The following is an 18,692-nucleotide window of genomic DNA, read 5'->3' as shown; positions in this document are numbered from 1 at the left end:
CAGTTGAAATGTGTTGACAAAACCTACCCCTGCCTCGTCAAACAAACGTCTTGTGGAATGCATATTACAGATACGATTCAACTCTTCATAACAAAGCTTGAAGATTAATGATCAAGAGTCGATGCATTGTAATTGTAATCCAGACGTTTCTCTTCCCCATTATATTTATCTTTGGGGGGAGGGTTCCCCTTTTTGATACATTTTGTTGCGGGAGCAACACGCTGAACTACACTCACCAATTTAGAACACGATCAATAAAAAAGAGAATACAAACAAAAAGATAAAATACTTATTTGGCGATCCTAAACGAGCAAGTAGGTGAATTACTCCTCGCCGTCCAATACCGCATAAGGTAAATAACACTCACAGGACTGTTTCTTTACACTGATGAACTTGTTTCTCGGTACAACTTTCGATTATGAATGAGATATCATTTCAGAGCTATGGATGGCTCTGAAATTAATTTTTTTTTTTAATTTTTCGTATATTTTATCCAAAAATATGAATTCAACATTGAGGAAAGTAAAATATCACTTTCAGTGGATTGCAATCTACTGAAAGTGATATTTTACTTTCCTCAATCAATCGATTGGTTCGAACATTTTTTCTTCCAGAACCCTCCAGTACTTTTTCTAATGAGTTATGTGTTTTATCAAAAAAAACCTTCAAAATAATTTTGATCTTGTTTGGCGCATTGAATGTTCCACTGTGCGATGGTTCAATATTTGGGTAATTTAAATCTACAATTAGGCTGTCTGATCTAAGTGTGTAGATAATCAAATTTTTCTGTGTAAAAGAGGTAAACAACTTGTAGACGTTTTCTTATGATCTATCATGGAAATAATAAACAATAATACTGGTTGAAAATGGAAAAAACATCAACTATAAAAATTGAACATAAAATTTGTCGAATTTGCATTCGATCAATCTTTGATAATGATCACTTGTTAGATGAAATCGTCGATGGAGTGAGTTTAGAATCAATGCTTCAAGATATACTGATAAAGCTGAAGGTACGACACATATCTATATATTCATTATGTTAGCGAACTTGTGTTTCGTAGATTCCTGTAGATGAAAGTCTATTCTCCAGTTGCTGTGGCGCTTGCAAGGAAGAATTGTTAGTGACTCACCGTTTTGTGAGAAAAATCTTGGAGGCCCATCGAAACATTATTGACTGTGTGTCAGGAACTGACCAGTATGAATGGTGAAATTCGCAACATTCAGCTAATGCTAATTGTACTACTTTTTATAGAGACCCCTTGAATCACAGCCCAAATGTTACAGACATTGCAATTAAATCGGAAGATGAAGAAGAAGTTCTTCATACTTGTTACGAAACCAAAATTATAGAGGACAATATAACAACACAAGATAGCGACTCTACAATTCGACCTAAGCGACAGTTTAAGAAAATAGATGACGATTCTGACGAAAAATATTCGCTTCATGGTGATCAAGAATACGATACTTCCTCAGAAAGTTCCGAAGAGCCGAAATCAAGGAAAATCCGTAGTAAACCGGAACCTCCTCCTCAAAGGTGCTGTGGATGCAATGAGCCTTTAAGCACCATGGAACAAGTTCACGATCATTCTGGTAAATTTCACAAACGAAACAAAACTACAAACCATGACGAAATTCAAGAGAAGCCGTTTGAATGCGATGTGTGTTTTCTACGATTTGAAACCAAAAAACATTTTCTTCAGCATCAAAGAAAAATGTATGCTAAAGAATTACATTTCTGCAAACGCTGTCCAGATAGCTTCGCCAATGCTTTTAATCTTCGAGAACATGAGAAAGCATTCCACAAAAGGGTGAAAATTATTCAGCAGATTGACGAAATGCGAAAGAATATTCACAAATGTTGTGTTTGTCGTAAGCAATTCGATTCTAAGGATCTCCTTAAAGAGCATGCAAAAAAAGAACATATTCCACAGTTAGAAACGCTTGATCTGGACAACGAATTCCAGTGTGAAATTTGTTCACGCCGATTCAAATCCGAAAAAATACTGATCGAACACCAGCGCCGGCCGTACCGTAAACATCGATTTCAGTGTTCTCAATGTGGAAAAACATACAAAGATAAACGGTCTTTTTCAGATCACGAACAAAGTCATGCTAATATACGAAAGTATGAGTGCCCTATTTGCCAAATGCGGTTTGCATTGAAACCAAACTTTTTAACCCACGTACGATACCATTCGATTCCGGATGATCAGTATAAGTGTGAGTTTTGCAGCAGAGGTTTCAAGAAAAAACATCTACTCCAAGAGCATCAGGTAATCCATAGTGAAAGAGAGGATCGGCCGTTCAAGTGTCACTTGTGTCCCAATACTTTCACTCGGAAGGATCGGCTGGATTTTCACATCAAAGCTCATTTGGGAGAGAAACCGTTCAAGTGTTCCCAATGTCCTGCAGCATACATACATGAGCGCGATTTAAGAAGGCACAACCGGACGAAACATGAAGAGGTCAGGCCATTCGTTTGCAATGTATGTTCAAAGGCATTTAACAGGAAGGATGCCTATGGAAAACATATAAAAATACACAAAACTGATAAATAAACGCCATAATTAAGTAAAACTTTCAAGATAACTGCATAAACCAAGCAATTAAGGTATATGTAATAAAATATGATTTTATTTGTTGAGAAAAAAGAAAAAAAAATGCGATTACTGGCATTCACTGGAATACTAATATTTATGTTCAATACATGGAACATGGAGGGTCGAACGCTTCTTTTGTCCATTATTAACCCCTCAAAACGTATTTCCTTTATTGAAAATGGTGGAAATCGTCTCACTACGTTACTGCGATTATTGTGAGAATTTAGCAATTTTGTTGCGTCTTTAAGGGTTAAAGACAGAGGAAAATATTGCTATGCGTACTGGGTGTAAAAGCTGCAATAATATTCATTTGTAATGATTTATAATGCAATTTACTTGGCCCATAGAACAGTTGTGTATTGCTAATTAATTCTCAGCCGATTGAGTGAAAAAACTAAAATAAAGACAAGTGGGTGGACAAAATTGTGAACATTGCCATTGATTGATCAGCCCTACCCCTGGCAAAAACGCTTCCGCCCATCTAGAACTACTAGTCCGTGCGTTCTGGACCGTGTAGAACACCGGTTTCTTTCACAAGCAAGCACCGGTTGTTAACCAGACCTACAAGTTTCAGATACGTTACATGGAAGATCCCAGTAAATGGCGGCTTGGCGGGTTGAACTATACGCTGGCGATCGGTAGGCTATTGAAACTTTGTTCTAGGCTACCCGCCGTAACTTGCCGTTTACTGTAAAAGTAGTGTGGGATAGTCTGATACAAAAAGTTAAGAGATAGTAGAGAATTGTAAATTTGCTGAAATGAAAAATATAATTATGGTAATTGGAGCTGTAGTTAAGTATAATTGATTTCTCAACGTTTGCTTGATTTGTCGTTTTATTCTCCTTCTACTTAGTGTACTTAATCTGTTTTTTGACTGTTATTGCCAATTAGTTACAAAGACAATACACAAAAGAAACAAAACATGTGATTAATATTATTGTTATTTACCGGTAGGCGATCGGGTTGTCCCAACAACCTACATCTGCAACTAGTGCGCATCAACCGTACATACACTTTTCCACCGTTGCACTCAGTGGCATGTTCAGCGCCTTATGATCACACAAATGCCCCTGCCCTCAGCCTCCCATGAGCCTACAGTGGCTCCTCAGAGACTGTACACACACAAAACATAATTTCACCCACACAAGCATACTTTTATGCAGCCTAGCGCATGCATCCACTATCGTGCAATATCACGTTTTCAGGCCGTCCAATCCGATAAAACTCTCCCATCACCGCACACGGGTCACTATCATCAAAACCGATTAAACTCGAACTGAATTCGTCTCTTTGCGCCTCAAATTTCCCTTCTCGTCGTCCTAGGGATTCTTCATAAATTACTTAACACTTTTGGGGAATTGAGAGGGTCGTTACGTTACGTTTTTACTGAAAATATTTTTTTTTAATATAATTTGTTACGTTACGTTAGGAAATTTTTGCGTTACGTAATTTATGAATGGTCTAGGTGGGAATGAATCAATCGACCGCTAAACTTTGAGTGTATGGGGATCCTTTGTTTGTTCGCGTTTAAGACCGCGTTTATAAATTTATAAGAGCTAACACGTTCCCTTAGTCATCGGAGCGTTTTCATGTTTGCGAGATCGCGGGCGTACGCGTACGTGGATGATCGCGAAGCTTTCGAGCATTTGTATGTTCTCGTGTTTGATTACGTGGGCGTTTGTATGTCGTGTATGCTAGCTTATATGAAACTTCGCATGTTTAAATGCGATTGTATAACCGTATGGCCATTCAAGTGGAGTCTTGAATGTTCGCGCCGACCGCGAGTGTTATGTTTGATTTTAGATATACGGTTCAGATCTAGGTTCAGATAATAGGAGAGAGTGAGTTCCTTCATATCATTAGAGTTCCCGACATATGTCCCACTGCAACTTGTTGTCTAGTGTAAGTGAGCGCAATTTAAAACAAAATGGTCCCACTGAATACATGTTCCTTGACTGCTAGGACCGTAGAGTAGGGGTTTCCGGACGTGACCGACTCAGGTTCGCATCGCACTTGAGGCCACATTTATAAATTTATAGGTCTTGAAGCCATTTACCCATTAAGTAGTTAAAACGTTCACTTAATCACAGATCGTTTTCATGTTTACGGGATCGCGGATGTAGCTTAACGTGGATTTCGAGCGATTATGCTAACGGGCTTGATCGCGAGGGCATGTGTGTTGCGTATAAGTTCGCGTGTATAAATTCGTTTATATAACAACCGTGTTTTGAGAGAACGGTTCAGAATTGGAAAAAAGTGAGTTTTTCCATGTTATTAGAGTATGCGACCATGACACCCTGAAACATCTAATGTACATGAGTTTGATTTTTTTAGACAATGTTTTGTATTATTGCAAAGGGAACAAGTGTTTCTATTTATATGAAAGTTGCGTGTGTATAGCTTTGCGTGTTTGAATTCGTTTTTATAACCGAGTTGCCGAATTAAGAGAACTCTTCTCATCAGTGGTTCATAAAAAGGTGTTTTTTAGGATTTTTGAGCATGAAAATAACAAGAGAAACAAATTATCTTTTGCGTATTTTGGACATATATTTACTTGACAAAACAAATGCCTTTTTCGACGGCAGTGCACCGGTGTAGTGGAGTGAACTGGTTTTGCACTTTCGAGCAGAAGTGTCAATGGAACATACCCTGCACTTCTGATCGAAAGTGCAAAACCAGTACACTCCACACATCAATCGGAAATCCCAAAAGTTTTTTGGAAGTCAAAATTAATAAAAATGGATTCATAAACAATCAACGCGGACAACTCAAACTCCGTGCAATTTTACCTGAAACTTATGGGAACGACACTCCGTGATTTGTTGATGAAATGAACTTATAATTTAAAATTCTGTTCGGATTGGTAAAGATTGGACGATGCCACATTGAAATCTGCGTTTCGGCAAAAAAAATCTTTTTACCATCTGTGATGACTAAAACAGGAAAAAAATCTGTGAAAAATTTCCAAAAAATCAAAATATTTTCAAAAATCTGTGAAAATCTGTGAAATTATTATCAAAATGCCAAAAATCTGTCATCAGTGAAAAAGAATCTGTGATCAAAAATTGTGAAAAAATCTGCGACATTACAGAAAAATCTGTGAATATGGTAACCCTGGAGGTGGCTAGTTCGGAATGGATTCGAATTTCCAACATTACTTGATAATGGTTTGGAATGGCCGAGGGTTGTTTGAAATGTGTCATAAAAACAATTCATTGCTCAAAATTCACGTTTTGGCAGTTTCCGTGGTCGATGAAATAAAAAACAATGCCAGCAGCATAACTGCAGGAACAAATCAAAACAAAAACATAAATTTTGTTGCCAGAATTATTTAAAGATTCGAAAATTACAGTTACATCAAATTGGTTGAAATTCGAGCAAAATTGGATTGAGATTGGATAGATTTGTTGCAATTTTTTCAAATATTATAGCAATACTCGATTTGATGGAAGATTGTTCAATTTTTTTTTAAAATTTCCGACAAAAATACGAATTCATGCAAAATCGAAGGAAATATAACAATTATTTTAAAGTGAAGTTCCCCTCGCCTGAAACAACAAAGTAAAATTCTGAACTCAACGATGAGAGCGAGTAAAGGCGTTATCAGCCTATGCTGATTAGCCAAGACAGGGCTAAATAACTCTTGAGGTCAAAGGAGTGACATTAACCATCTTAACCAAGTCACTCCCAACAATTTATCAAACCCCCATTAAATTGAACGTTCGAAATAATTCGTTGATTAACTTCTTCTTTAAATGAATAATTTCAGAGCCGTACGCTGCACAGTTGGCCTGGCTGCGTTAGCGATTGTGTCACATACCGCATACGCATATGCTACAAACATTAATAGGTATGCAATTTGTAAACGAATGACTTCTTGATAATAATCTGTAATTTTATTAAAAAATTAACATTATTATTCGCAAACAAGTTTAAATGCATATAAGTCAAAATTTATTTTGAGTGTAGGTTTGCGCTAAAATACACACATGCAATTTCAATTAATGTATTAGTAATTTCTGACCCATTGCAGTCTGCTACCTGACCCACCACATATAGTATACACACCTATGTGCAACTTCGCCCATATCAAAACAAAACAAAAAGCCAGGTAAGCTAGTTTGCCTTATTTGAGTCAGCCTTTTTCTCGGTTTGGTCCGGTATACAGGAGTTTAAATAATTCAGCACTGTAATATTTGCAAGATTCTATCTATGCATGAGCCATATGCGATTTTGTGCTACAATCTGGTGCTCATAGATATTTTTGAAATTAGTTTGTAGAAGTCCAGTGACGAATGAAGACACAGTTGCCGTTACGACAAGGCTGGCCAACAGCGGATAAAATGAAAAAGGTAATATATCAGTAGTATTAACAACTGAATTAATTTTCATACATCTATTACAGGTACATAGTGGTTCAAATTCTTCTAACGAAAATGACGATTATAAATGGGAGGACAAGGACAAGCAGAGGTAATCATAATTTTTCAATTAGTTCTGAAAGACATTGAGAGTATACTTATTTATTTATTTTCTTTTTAATTTTAAGATTAACGCTATCACGATGGTGCCGGCCATCTTGCATACCGATTTCATTGCTGCTGATTGTTATAGTGCTTGTTGTCCTTTTACCTTTGTTGGAGCACAATGAAAAGTTGTATTATATGCGAGCAAACGCAAATATCTTAAGAAAGGATACATGCGATCAAGGATGCCAGTATGTAACTATTAATGACTGCCTGACATAGTTTCATAACAGTCTGATATTATTCTATTTTTTATTCAGTATCCAAATAGTGGAAAGTATACCGGAGGGATTAATATATCCAAAAGGTAGTCCAACGTTTATGTCAACCTACGACGCATGGAAAACACTAATTGGACTTGCCACACAGACTATTGAAATAGGGTCATTCTATTGGACGTTAAGAGGCGAAGATGTCTACAATCATTCGAGCGCTTGGCAGGGAGAAGATATATTTCAATCGCTTCTTGAAACGGGGTTGAATGGTAAAATTGCTATTAAAGTAGTCCAAAGCGCACCTAGTTCCGCAAACCCAAGCGTAGATACAGATATTCTGACAAAACGTAATGCTGCTATTGTTCGCTCAGTTAATTTCCCACGGTTGTTCGGTGGCGGAGTTTTACATACCAAGGTTTGGACCATCGATCGAACTCACTTCTATGTGGGAAGTGCAAACATGGATTGGCGATCATTGACGCAAGTCAAAGAGCTGGGCGTTCTGGCAACTAACTGTTCTTGTTTAGCTACAGATATAGCTAAAATATTTGATGTAAGTTTACTTACAGCTACTGAGATGTCATTTTCAAACTAAAGTCATGTATCTCGACAGGTATACTGGGACATGGGAGTCCCTAATGCTCAAATACCGTCTCAATGGCCTCAAGCGTATGCTACTAAGTACAATTTTAACAATTCACTGTTGGTTGAGTTCAACGACAAATTCAAAATTGACACTTACTTTTCGGTAAGGCATTTGCTCTTAGTTGGTTTTTGCCTGAACTGAAGCCGTCTCAGATTCTAACCCCAATCGACGTCAAAATGACTGCAGTTAAAATCTGATTCAGTCTGAGTCAAGCAAAAAACTAAATTCAAAAAATGCTAATCTATCTCCATTTTCATTACAAAGAGTTCTCCACCGCCCATGTCAACCCAGGGCCGTGCGCATGATGTAGATGCAATTGTTAATGTGATACAACGTGCAGATAAATTCATTCACATTTCCGTAATGGATTATTTTCCTCTTACGCTGTATACAGCTAAATCACAGTAAGTGTATTGGATATTGTTGAACTTTACTATATTTATCGATCAATTTGTTTTTTTACAGTTACTGGCCTATAATTGACGATGCTCTGCGCGGAGCGGCTATTGAACGAAAGGTAGCCATTCGATTGCTAATTTCACATTGGAAGCATTCACGACAATCTGAGCAATACTTTCTGAATTCGATCGAAGCACTGTCCAATAGTATCCCTGGAGTTACAATCGAAGTTAAACGGTTTATTGTTCCCTCCAGCAAAGACCAGGACAAGATTCCTTTCGGAAGAGTAAACCACAATAAGTACATGGTCACAGATAACACGGCATATATTGGCACTTCCAATTGGTCAGGGGATTATTTCATCAACACTGCTGGGATCGGTTTGGTAATGTCTTCCTTCGAAACCAACGGAACAATAGTTGGTGATCTACAGGCTATATTCGATAGAGATTGGAACAGTAAATACGCTGTTAGGACTGATTAGTACGGCTGATTTTATTACTGATATTCATGTTTTTTATCCTAAGTGCTAATAATACATCCACTAATAATACTGCCTATTAACTTTTTGAAAAAGTCGCCTCACTGCTACGTTCATGTGTTTTTAAGTGTATCAAAAGCGGTTTCTGCTCGATAAATCCTTTGGGGCAAATATTACATTTGAAGCTTTGTATTCCCTCGTGTTTGTCGCGAACATGCCTTCTTAAAGCTCGCTGATGGACGTACGAGGCAGAGCATCGATCACACTTGAATGATTTGAGACCAGAATGTTCAAGGATGTGTGAATTAAGTCTGTTCTTCTGTGTGAAGGTCAACGGACACATAGGGCATTTGTGTGGCCTATCCGTGGAATGAATTCGCAAATGGGCCTTCATAAGGCCTTTCTTCCGAAAGCCTTTACCACAGTACTCACAATGAAAGTTTTCCTGGGCTCCGTGGTATTTTACGTGGACCTGCCAGGATGCCTTCATGGAAAACTTGGCTTGGCATATTGGACATTCGTATTTTCGGACATTACGATGAGAATCTTCATGCCCCTCCAGCTGCGATCGCTCCCGAAAACTACGACCACATTGAGAACAAATAAGATTTTTCTTCTTAAAGAATCTCAATCTATGATCTTTAAGATATTTGGCAGATTTATAGCTTTTGTAGCACACATCGCACTCAACAGTATTTTTGTTAAAATTTTGTTCTCGTTGTGGCAGATGCACAATACTCGCATGCTCTTTCAATTCATCCTGAGATCCAAACTTAATACGGCAACCGCAGCAAATATTGCTTTTTATACGCATCTCCTCCAGTTCATGAATCTTAAGCCTCCGTTGATGATCGTTTTTCATATGCTTTTGAAGAACATAAAAGTTGGCAAACTCCTCATCACACTGTTTACACGGATGTAACATATCAACGTACATTTTTCGCTGATGCTGGAGATATAATTTTTTGGTTTCAAATCGCGTGAAGCACACCGAGCATTCGAATATTTTTTCTTGATAATCCTTTGGGTTTACCATGCGCATTTTGGAATGATATTTGACAGAATGTTCCTTAACCTTCTCCGGCGTATCCAGAGGCAAATTTTTACAACCGCAACATCGTTTAGGCTGAGAGTTTGATTTGACACCGTAATAGAGTCGTTTTTTCTCTTGGCATTCGTCAGAGTCGCCGTGCAAGTTGCCATCAGCTTCGGTATCTGTGTCATCGGAGTCACTCGACGATGCAGAAATTCCTTCATCTGACCGAATTGAATGGGTACTTAATTTTCTCAACTTTTCCACGTTTTTGTACTCCTTTGTTGGATTAGACTCATTATCAAGTACCTTTGAGATAACTGGAACAACGTCTATCAAATTATGCTTCCGTACTCGACCCCTTTTTTTGGAAAATTCCGATAACAAATCTGGTGAATATCTTGTTCTAGTGCTGTCGTTGCCCAATTCAGAATTTTCTTCCTCAGTCTTGATTTCTGTTTCGTCAATAAAAACTGATACGATTGTTCTATCCGTTGGTTCTCTAAATAAATGTTTACATCACCATATGCTCCTCAATAGTCAACTTTTTTTAAAAATCCATACTTACATTATTTCCACCTTCGGCGTTTGTTCAGAGATCAACGAAATAGACTTTAATCTATGTATAGATTCGCGTATTCTTTTGACTAGGGTCAACGCTGATATTATATCCTTTTTGCAACAAGTACAGTAAAAACTTCCTTCCTCACTTTCTGATAACTATTGAATATAATGTTATCGTAACGATTCAATCATGTATAACAATCTCAAAGCAAGTACTTACCGCTAGTCCAAAACAATCTTGAATTATTTGAGCTCCTGTTCTTCCTTGGAAAACTGGATAGGATAACAGAAACATGCCCTCTTGATCATCAAATTTGCAACAAATCCAGCAATGATTTGTTTCGTTCATCATTGATTATAAATAATCGGGAAAATTTTCACAGACAACAACAAAGCTTAAAAACTTCAAAACACAACAATCGTCAATCGACTAAAGGGCCTAAGCCGAACCAACTTCGAATTGCACACGCAGAAAAATTTAGCATTTTTAAACCTACAATATGTGTTGTTGACTCCAATCAGTTTCAACTGACAAACTTATTGGCCTGAAAATATTTTTTCACTAACCTAATCTTGTTTATATGTTTCTACTTGGCAGGGGCCAGGGCTATGTATTAGAAGATTTAGAAGATAATTTCAGATAAATAAGAAAAAAAAATCTCTAGAATAACAATAAACTTTTAACTTCAATAATATAACTTTTTATTTTAATAAATTTGTTTTAATTTTAATAAAATTATCATCAAAAATAAAGCTTTTTATTGAAACAATGAATAAATTTTATGGAATTCAATAAATGAATTTGTCTTCCGACCAATGATATTATTTCAAGAGTACTTATTCAAAAGGTCCTAAGTGACATTGAGCTCGAACTGAGAAAAACGAGGCTGAAGTTTCATGGACCTAAAATAAATCCCTATTAGAGAACAAATATGCGTTTTGATGGAACAATTATGCCAATATAGTCTAAGGACTATGCTCTTTAGGTAAATAATGCTAAAAACATGAAATGTTTAGTGCTAATGTAGTTTTTAAGCGCTTTAGAATGATGCGTCCTTTTGAAAATTATAGGACCTTTCACATAGGTCTTCTTTTCGGGCCCATGAATCATACGACGCTGCACATACGGCTTTTTTCAGCAAAGGTAGCTCTTACGACGAATATTGATTTTCTTCAAAGTTTTCGACAAAATGAGCACCGGAATACGAATGTTCTTCATTACTATGGTAAATAGTTGCACTGGATTTAACAGAAGTCTTGCAGAAAAAAAAAAAATGCGGGAAACTTTAGTTTATATTAACAAATCATTGGCTGGAAGTGGTTAAAACCAACGAATGGCATGTTACTTTAGAATAACTACACACTAAGCCAGCCAAAAGTTGTTCAGTAATTTCTTTTGACGACTTGCACAGTAAAGTGAAATTTTTACTGAGCTGTCAGCAAATTGTTTAAAAAATTGCAGCAAAGTTTTCATTTTTTAACGATTTTCAGTAATTTTGCGAATAATTTGCTGAAACCCGCAATATTTTTAACTGAATTTATCAGCACTTCTGTTCTTTTCGGTACATTAACATTATCCAGTTAAATACTGACTGATTGTTCGGCAAAATTGTACCAACATTACCGAACCTCATCAAAAACTTACTAAACAGATACAGTAAATCATCTGTCAAGTCGCCATTTTCAGAGAAAACTGCTGACTCACCAGTATTTTTTGACGTTTGGATAGAACGGATTGCGGAGAACTCGGCAACCGAATTGTTTTACTGAATTGATTACCGAACGGTTTGCTGTTCAAAACCCCAGCAAAATTTTACTGTACCCAGTAATTCAAATTAAGTGTGTAAGCTTACCAATTATCATTTAATTTATTTTACTTATTAAATTCAACTTCGAAAATAAGTCGCATGAACAGAAGAAAATAATTTCTTTTATTTTGATGCTTAGGACGTTTTTACTACACTGAAAAAAATCCAAACGTTAATTCTATTTGCTTCAAACCGCTTAAAATTCATATGAAGAAGAAATGCTATTGTTATCACGCGCACACATAGCTTCAATGTGTCAACTGTATAAACTATGTATGCACACACATAAGTTATATGTGCATATTGTTATAGAGAGGGGTTTTATGTGTCTAATAGTTATGAAATGTGAATGTAAGATTAATATTTCTTGTAAATACACACATTAGGTTTATGTGCCAGCAAATAGTGTCTATATGCCTCCGTTAATTGCAAAAATCTATGTGTAAAATCAATAGGCATAACGTTTACTTTTTTTTGAGTGTAGGTACCTATGTGCAGTGGGGAAAACATGGAATGAAATGAATCTTGCGTCGTTTTTGCATGGCGCCTATGAACAGTTGCAGAGATTTTGAAATATTTCGCGCATAGGTCCTTTTATTTTAAAAGGTCTCAAGTGCAAAATTTCAAAATATGATCATGAAAACTTTGCGACTTTTTATATAATGCTTGTTATTTTGATAAATACTGTGTATAATGAATCCTGGTTTTCGGTATTCGTTAGCTATGTTGTAATCACATGCTGTGCTGCAAATAACTCAGTTTGTTTACATTTGTCACTAAGGTCCATTTGAATCAGCACTCTTGATTTATAGAATTTAATCCATATTTCTATTGCATCAACAAATCGTTTTTCTGCGTGTAAAAAACAACTAATGGCATGTTTGTTTTTTTTCAGTGCGCACAAATTTATTTATGCATTGATAGCATACTTTGCTATCTGCCTCTCGTTTCTTCTGCTGTACATTTTATGCATTGGACATATTCGGTCTATCCATTCATTGAATGCTTACTAGAAATATATGCTAGAAAATGCATAAAAATCGCAGCAGAATAAAAGAGACGGGAATAGAAAGTATGCTAACTATGCATATTTTTATTCTCAGTGTGCACTACACCGGTGTAGTCAGTGCTACGCTAATTCAACCTTGAGTGTAATCAGCATGCATGCATGCATGCATCGTTGTAGCAAAATACTATTAGATGTTCAACAGGGTCATAAACTCATTAACTGTTTGTGGTCTTTCCTGATGCAACTGAATTTGGAGATACCTACTCGAACAGAAATGAACAGTAGCATTTACCCCACAAACTATGTTTAAAACTGTTTCTACATTGTTCGACGCAGAGTTGTTCAGTAGATTTACAATCAAACTAAAATTTGGAGCTGTAAAGCTTAGTTCTCGGAAGGGCTCCCTGTCAGAATCACTTTCTACGATTGCAGACGAGACGGGACTGAAACACCGTATAAAACCAATTGCAGCGGGCTGTCATTCTGAGTGTTAAATAAAGTCTACGGTTCAGATGTGATGTGCGAGCGTAGCGACTTCGTGCATGGGTTCGTGCTTAAGACCGCGTTTTGATCAGTTCATAAGTGCAATAGTGTTCACCATATCATTGGGACGTTTTTGTGCTTGCGAAATCTTGGGCTCCCGATTGTTTGTTCACCTTTGTGGATCATCGCGAAGGACTCACGTGTTTGTATGTTAACGTGTTTGTTCACGTGGGCGTTTTTGTGCCGCATGTGCTAGCGTGTATATAACTTTGCGTATGTAATTTTACAACCGTTTGACCCTAGGGGCAGATCACTTGTGATGCATTTTTAAAAATCTGCTAAATTAAATGCATTTCTTTCCATCAAAATATAAATTCGTAATGTATTTTGCGTTGCGTGCAATGTATTTTGCGTTGCGTGTAAGACGTCAAAACCCTACAAAAAATTAGCCCTACATTCAACAAAACGTCGAACAAAGTGAATCAGCGTAGGACGTTTGTTAAACAAACTTTTCTGCGAAGGAGTGCAAAGTTGATGCAAAAATGGAAATTAAATGCATTTTTTCTAATTTGATGAATATTTGTTATACATTTCTAGAGTGATCTGCCCCTAGGTATGGTCATTCCCAGCAAACAACAAAAGCTGAACAAGCCTTTATCAAGAGGCAACAAGCTGGACAAGAACTGGACAAGCCATTATCCAGCAAAATTGTTTGTTGGGTTCGCACAAACGCGTGTGTTCTTTAATGATCGCGTGCGTGGTGAATCTGATACTTCATTATCAGTGAACGGTTCAGATGCTAAAAGAGAGTGAACTCCCCCTTATCATTAGAATTCCCGATCATGTCGCCAACTGTTGTTTAGTGTATATCAGAGTCAATTTTGAAGGCCTGTACGAAGGCTGTTAAGAGTTCGTAGGCTCGCGCTTGAGATCACCTTTATAAGTTTACAAGTGCTATAAGGGATCATCCATAAATGAACTAACATTATATGGGGGACGGGGGAGTTTTGTATTTTGTGATGATGTATGACGACAGGGGGGCAGGGAGTCAAGTCATGCAACGTAGCTTTTTTAAAGGGGAATAACTAACATCGTTTTTAATATTTTTAAAAAAATTTGCGGTCACAAGGAGGGGGGGGGAGAATTATCGTCAAGCTACGTAGTTACCAGGGGGATATTTAGAGGTTTGTGATGAAATGCTACGATGGGGGAGGGGGTGTTAAAAATCACTCAAAAAATGCTACGTCATTTATGGATCGTCCCTAACGTTCACTTAATCATCGGGGCGTTTTCATGTTTGCGACAAAAATTAATTGCGAACAATTAAGATAAAAATAAGACGATCGCTTATATAGTTTTTCTGCAATCGCCGTCGTGATCACGGAAAAGACATTGTTGGAAAACAAAATTTCGAGTTTAAAGCTTCAAGTCACCAAGTACTCTTGGTGGGTGAGGCGCACTGAAAAAACTTAACACGTTAACATCATGTGGAAATCTATTGAATTATTTCAATCCACAAACACATGAAATGCACATGGTTGCCACTTTTACATGTAGAAATGCACTACATGTTTTTCATGCGAAAGTTAGGTGTAAAGTTCATACTTTACGACTCAATAGGCAATGAACATTCAATGGATAAATATGTCGTATCTCTACAGAAGACTAAATATCTAGTTCCCTACACTGAAAAAAATCCAAACGTTAATTCTATTTGCTTCAAACCGCTTAAAATTCATATGAAGAAGAAATGCTATTGTTATCACGCGCACACATACTTTCTATGTGTCAACTGTATAAACTATGTATGCACACACATAAGTTATATGTGCATATTATTATAGAATGGGGTTTTATGTGCCTAATAGTTATGAAATGTGAATGTAAGATTAATATTTCTTGTAAATACACACATTAGGATTATGTGCCAGCAAATAGTGTCTATATGCCTCCTTTAATTGCAAAAATCTATGTGTAAAATCAATAGGCATAACGTTTACTTTTTTTGAGTGTATATATTTGGTCTTCTGTAGATTTACGGTTTCTAAAGAATTTTAATATTTCACACAAAATCACTTTTATTCTTCTTATGTTCTAGAAAATGCCGCTATATGCATGGATGTTCTTCATCCATGCCCACCTTATTCAGAATTTCGTAAAATATCTGCGGTTTATAAAATTTACCATATACCAACTTTTTGTTGGACCAAGCAGTCGCAGACCCCTCGCTGTAGACGAATATTTTTTACACCGACGATTTACAAATTATGTTCTTGTTTTCAAATAACTATTATTTTGATGCGAATAAAAATACAAACGTCAAATCGACGATTACCCAAACAAAGTGATAAGTTGTAATATTCATAGCCAAATACGTAAAAAACAAAATTCTGTAATGAAAACTAAAGCGACGGATTCAGTTTGCCGGGTATGCTTAGAGCCCAAAAATACACTGAATATGTGGCCCATAGTCGAGGCACTAATAGATCAACGAACTTCGGTTGATATAATAGAAGATTGCTTTGGTGTTGTGGTAAGTATATACAAAAATATTTACATTCACTTAGAATACTAAGTTAAACTTACTATATGCAAACATAGATCTCAGAAAACTCTATGAACTTAATTTGTATGAGTTGCAAGTATGATCTGGAAGGTGCCTATCGTTTTGTGACAAGTTTACGGGAGTCAGAGTCACGATTAAACAGTTCAGTGACCAAAATAGAAGAACAAGGGTAAGGTCTATTTTCACAGTAATACAATCGAAGTTTCTTGATACAATATCTGGTTGAAGAAGATATTCAATATTTGCAAAGGACATATTTTTGATAAATATTTTGTTTTAGATATGCAAACGACTACGATGTTCCATCTATATACATCACAGAGGTAGAAATTAAGACCGAAATTTTGGAAGCAACTGCAGATCAAAATGATAATCAAGATGAGCTCATAGACTACGCCAATTTGAAGTATAGTGAGACAAATGGAACAGTCGAAAAAACAGAACCTACCATGCGCCGGAAAAAAGGTCGTCCGAAGAAACGGCGCAAAGAAGACCTCCAATCCAACACTGCGGGGCACAAAACAAAAGTGGAATCCTATGATTGGGCAACTGAACATTCATACATTTTTGATTCATCAGACGACGATAGTATCTGTAGCGATTATGAACAAAGCATGACTTCGGATGAGGACAGTGGTGCGAACAAGCCGAGGCGTAAGCGGTTTTATTACGGTGTGAAGTCAAATTCTCTACCAAAGAGATGCTGTTGTTGCAAAGAACCACTAGACTCACAGGAAAAAGTTCAAGAACATGCAGAAATGTACCATCAGAGCAGCCGTATTACCAACCCGAAAGAGTATGGCGACAAACTCTTCGAATGCCCCGTGTGTTTCAAACGCTTTGAAACTAAGATGCTCTTTCTGCAGCATCAACGCAAAATGTACGTGGATGTTCTTCATCCATGCCCACTGTGCGAAGAAGAATTTGCTAATTTGTTTGTACTCAAAAAACACCTTAAGATTGATCATCAGAAGAAATTCAAAATAACGGTGCTGGAAGAAATGCGCACTAAGTCTAACATATGCTGTGGTTGCAAGGAGAAATTCACAACTCAAAGTGCACTCAAAGAACACGTAGACAAAATCCACTATCCTGAAAGAGTTTTATGTGAAACAACTAACACATTTGAATGTAACGTTTGCTACAACCGTTTTAAAACTTACAAATCACTAAAACACCATCAGCTGAGGCTTTTCAAAGAAAAGAAGTTTGTCTGCACTCTTTGTGGAAAAAAATTTCGAGAAAAAGTTCGACTTGCTGAGCACGAGAACCTTCACCGAAAGATCAGAAAATTCGAGTGTACATTTTGTCCGGCTAAATTTGCTATCAAAAACTCGTACGATGTACACGTTAAGATGCACGACGCAGAGGAAAGCTTTAACTGTGAATATTGTGGTAAGGGATTTCGTAAAAAGAGCCTCCTGCTTAGTCATTTGCAGATACACAGTACAACCCGGCCGTTCAAATGCCACGTGTGTCCGAACACATTTAACAGACAGAACTTGCTGGATTCGCATCTTCTGGGACACTCAGGATCTAAGCCTCATAAATGTAAACAGTGTTCTGCTTCCTACATTCATCAGCGGGACTTGCGAAGACACATTAGGGAGAAACATGAAGGCATTCGTAGTTTCAAGTGCAGTATATGTCCTAAAGCGTACATAAGACAAAAACTACTAGTAGAACATTTGAAAACCCACGACGAATAAGATTTTAACTAATAAATTTTTCGTATTATTTAATGAGGTATGAGGACACATATGACCGACTCGTTGTTGTTATGTTTTTATCATATCCATAGCTGTAAACACATCAAACCAACAATATATGGGTGGGTGGGCTACTTATCCTTTTGTTAACCCATTATAACCCAGCTATGTTAAAACTTTTGGTAATTTGTAAAATACTTCGTGAGCCCTCATATTATGCCGAATTAAGTATGGGAAAAATAAAATAACCACTTTGGAACGTTTTGTTGCGAAAAAAAATAACGTATGAAATTTCATACGTTGGGCTGATAGGGTATCAAAAAATCATTACAGAGAAAATTCGGCTAAAATCTTTATATTCAACATAAAATCGAATAATATCTTCCGATCATTCATTTAGAAGCTTTTTTGAATGATTTTAACACTTATCTTCTCTCTCGTGCCGTTTCATCTCATGATTGGTTCGTTGCATTAAACCATCTTTCCTTCAAACTTTGTAATTATTTTAAGAAAAAGAACATTTTCTCACGAGAATTTACATAAAAAATATTCTGGGTGGAACTAGGTATGATTTGCTACGTATTAAGCATTTATTAACCTTGAATGCACTGATTCAACGTTAAAATCAGCGAGAAAGTTATGAATCC

The 18,692-nt window shown here is 36.7% G+C and overlaps 4 protein-coding genes across 4 annotated transcripts; 3 read left to right on the top strand and 1 right to left on the bottom strand.

The window, feature by feature from the left end:
* The first annotated feature begins 808 nt into the window (after positions 1-808).
* LOC131679723 (zinc finger protein OZF-like) lies at positions 809-2,651 on the top strand. The gene is made up of 3 exons (XM_058960466.1): positions 809-1,013; positions 1,065-1,198; positions 1,256-2,651. Exons 1-3 carry the CDS (start codon positions 867-869, stop codon positions 2,562-2,564), a joined length of 1,590 nt encoding a protein of 529 aa, XP_058816449.1. The 5' UTR covers positions 809-866; the 3' UTR covers positions 2,565-2,651.
* A 3,953-nt stretch (positions 2,652-6,604) lies between these two features.
* On the top strand, positions 6,605-8,899 carry LOC131679726 (5'-3' exonuclease PLD3-like). The gene is made up of 8 exons (XM_058960469.1): positions 6,605-6,717; positions 6,881-6,958; positions 7,012-7,079; positions 7,156-7,323; positions 7,393-7,900; positions 7,961-8,095; positions 8,258-8,397; positions 8,459-8,899. Exons 2-8 carry the CDS (start codon positions 6,902-6,904, stop codon positions 8,874-8,876), a joined length of 1,494 nt encoding a protein of 497 aa, XP_058816452.1. The 5' UTR covers positions 6,605-6,717; positions 6,881-6,901; the 3' UTR covers positions 8,877-8,899.
* LOC131679720 (zinc finger protein interacting with ribonucleoprotein K-like) lies at positions 8,880-10,878 on the bottom strand. The gene is made up of 3 exons (XM_058960459.1): positions 10,691-10,878; positions 10,475-10,626; positions 8,880-10,408 (listed from the first exon to the last, which is right to left on the bottom strand). Exons 1-3 carry the CDS (start codon positions 10,820-10,822, stop codon positions 8,953-8,955), a joined length of 1,740 nt encoding a protein of 579 aa, XP_058816442.1. The 5' UTR covers positions 10,823-10,878; the 3' UTR covers positions 8,880-8,952.
* A 5,231-nt stretch (positions 10,879-16,109) lies between these two features.
* On the top strand, positions 16,110-18,097 carry LOC131679721 (gastrula zinc finger protein XlCGF57.1-like). Its single transcript, XM_058960460.1, has 3 exons — positions 16,110-16,303; positions 16,372-16,505; positions 16,617-18,097. Exons 1-3 carry the CDS (start codon positions 16,166-16,168, stop codon positions 18,043-18,045), a joined length of 1,701 nt encoding a protein of 566 aa, XP_058816443.1. The 5' UTR covers positions 16,110-16,165; the 3' UTR covers positions 18,046-18,097.
* The last annotated feature ends 595 nt before the right edge of the window (positions 18,098-18,692 follow it).

The sequence above is a fragment of the Topomyia yanbarensis genome, chromosome 2 (genome assembly GCF_030247195.1).
Source record: "Topomyia yanbarensis strain Yona2022 chromosome 2, ASM3024719v1, whole genome shotgun sequence".
In the NCBI taxonomy this organism is placed as follows: Eukaryota; Metazoa; Arthropoda; class Insecta; order Diptera; family Culicidae; genus Topomyia; species Topomyia yanbarensis.
Note: the sequence above shows the minus strand (reverse complement) of the source record. Positions and strands in the feature narration are given on the sequence as shown.

Bases quoted from the DNA above. Each gene is read 5' to 3' on its own strand.
- LOC131679720 (XM_058960459.1), bottom strand. From the start codon at position 10,822: ATGATGAACGAAACAAATCATTGCTGGATTTGTTGCAAATTTGATGAT. The intron at 10,627-10,690 runs GTAAGTACTTGC...TATATTCAATAG, and splicing joins AAGATTGTTTTGGACTAGCG to TTATCAGAAAGTGAGGAAGG. The intron at 10,409-10,474 runs GTAAGTATGGAT...ACATTTATTTAG, and splicing joins ACGCCGAAGGTGGAAATAAT to AGAACCAACGGATAGAACAA.
- LOC131679726 (XM_058960469.1), top strand. From the start codon at position 6,902: ATGAAGACACAGTTGCCGTTACGACAAGGCTGGCCAACAGCGGATAAA. The intron at 7,080-7,155 runs GTAATCATAATT...TTTAATTTTAAG, and splicing joins GAGGACAAGGACAAGCAGAG to ATTAACGCTATCACGATGGT. The intron at 7,901-7,960 runs GTAAGTTTACTT...GTATCTCGACAG, and splicing joins ATATAGCTAAAATATTTGAT to GTATACTGGGACATGGGAGT.
- LOC131679723 (XM_058960466.1), top strand. From the start codon at position 867: ATGGAAAAAACATCAACTATAAAAATTGAACATAAAATTTGTCGAATT. The intron at 1,014-1,064 runs GTACGACACATA...TGTGTTTCGTAG, and splicing joins ATATACTGATAAAGCTGAAG to ATTCCTGTAGATGAAAGTCT. The intron at 1,199-1,255 runs GTATGAATGGTG...TACTTTTTATAG, and splicing joins TGTGTGTCAGGAACTGACCA to AGACCCCTTGAATCACAGCC.
- LOC131679721 (XM_058960460.1), top strand. From the start codon at position 16,166: ATGAAAACTAAAGCGACGGATTCAGTTTGCCGGGTATGCTTAGAGCCC. The intron at 16,304-16,371 runs GTAAGTATATAC...ATGCAAACATAG, and splicing joins AAGATTGCTTTGGTGTTGTG to ATCTCAGAAAACTCTATGAA. The intron at 16,506-16,616 runs GTAAGGTCTATT...ATTTTGTTTTAG, and splicing joins ACCAAAATAGAAGAACAAGG to ATATGCAAACGACTACGATG.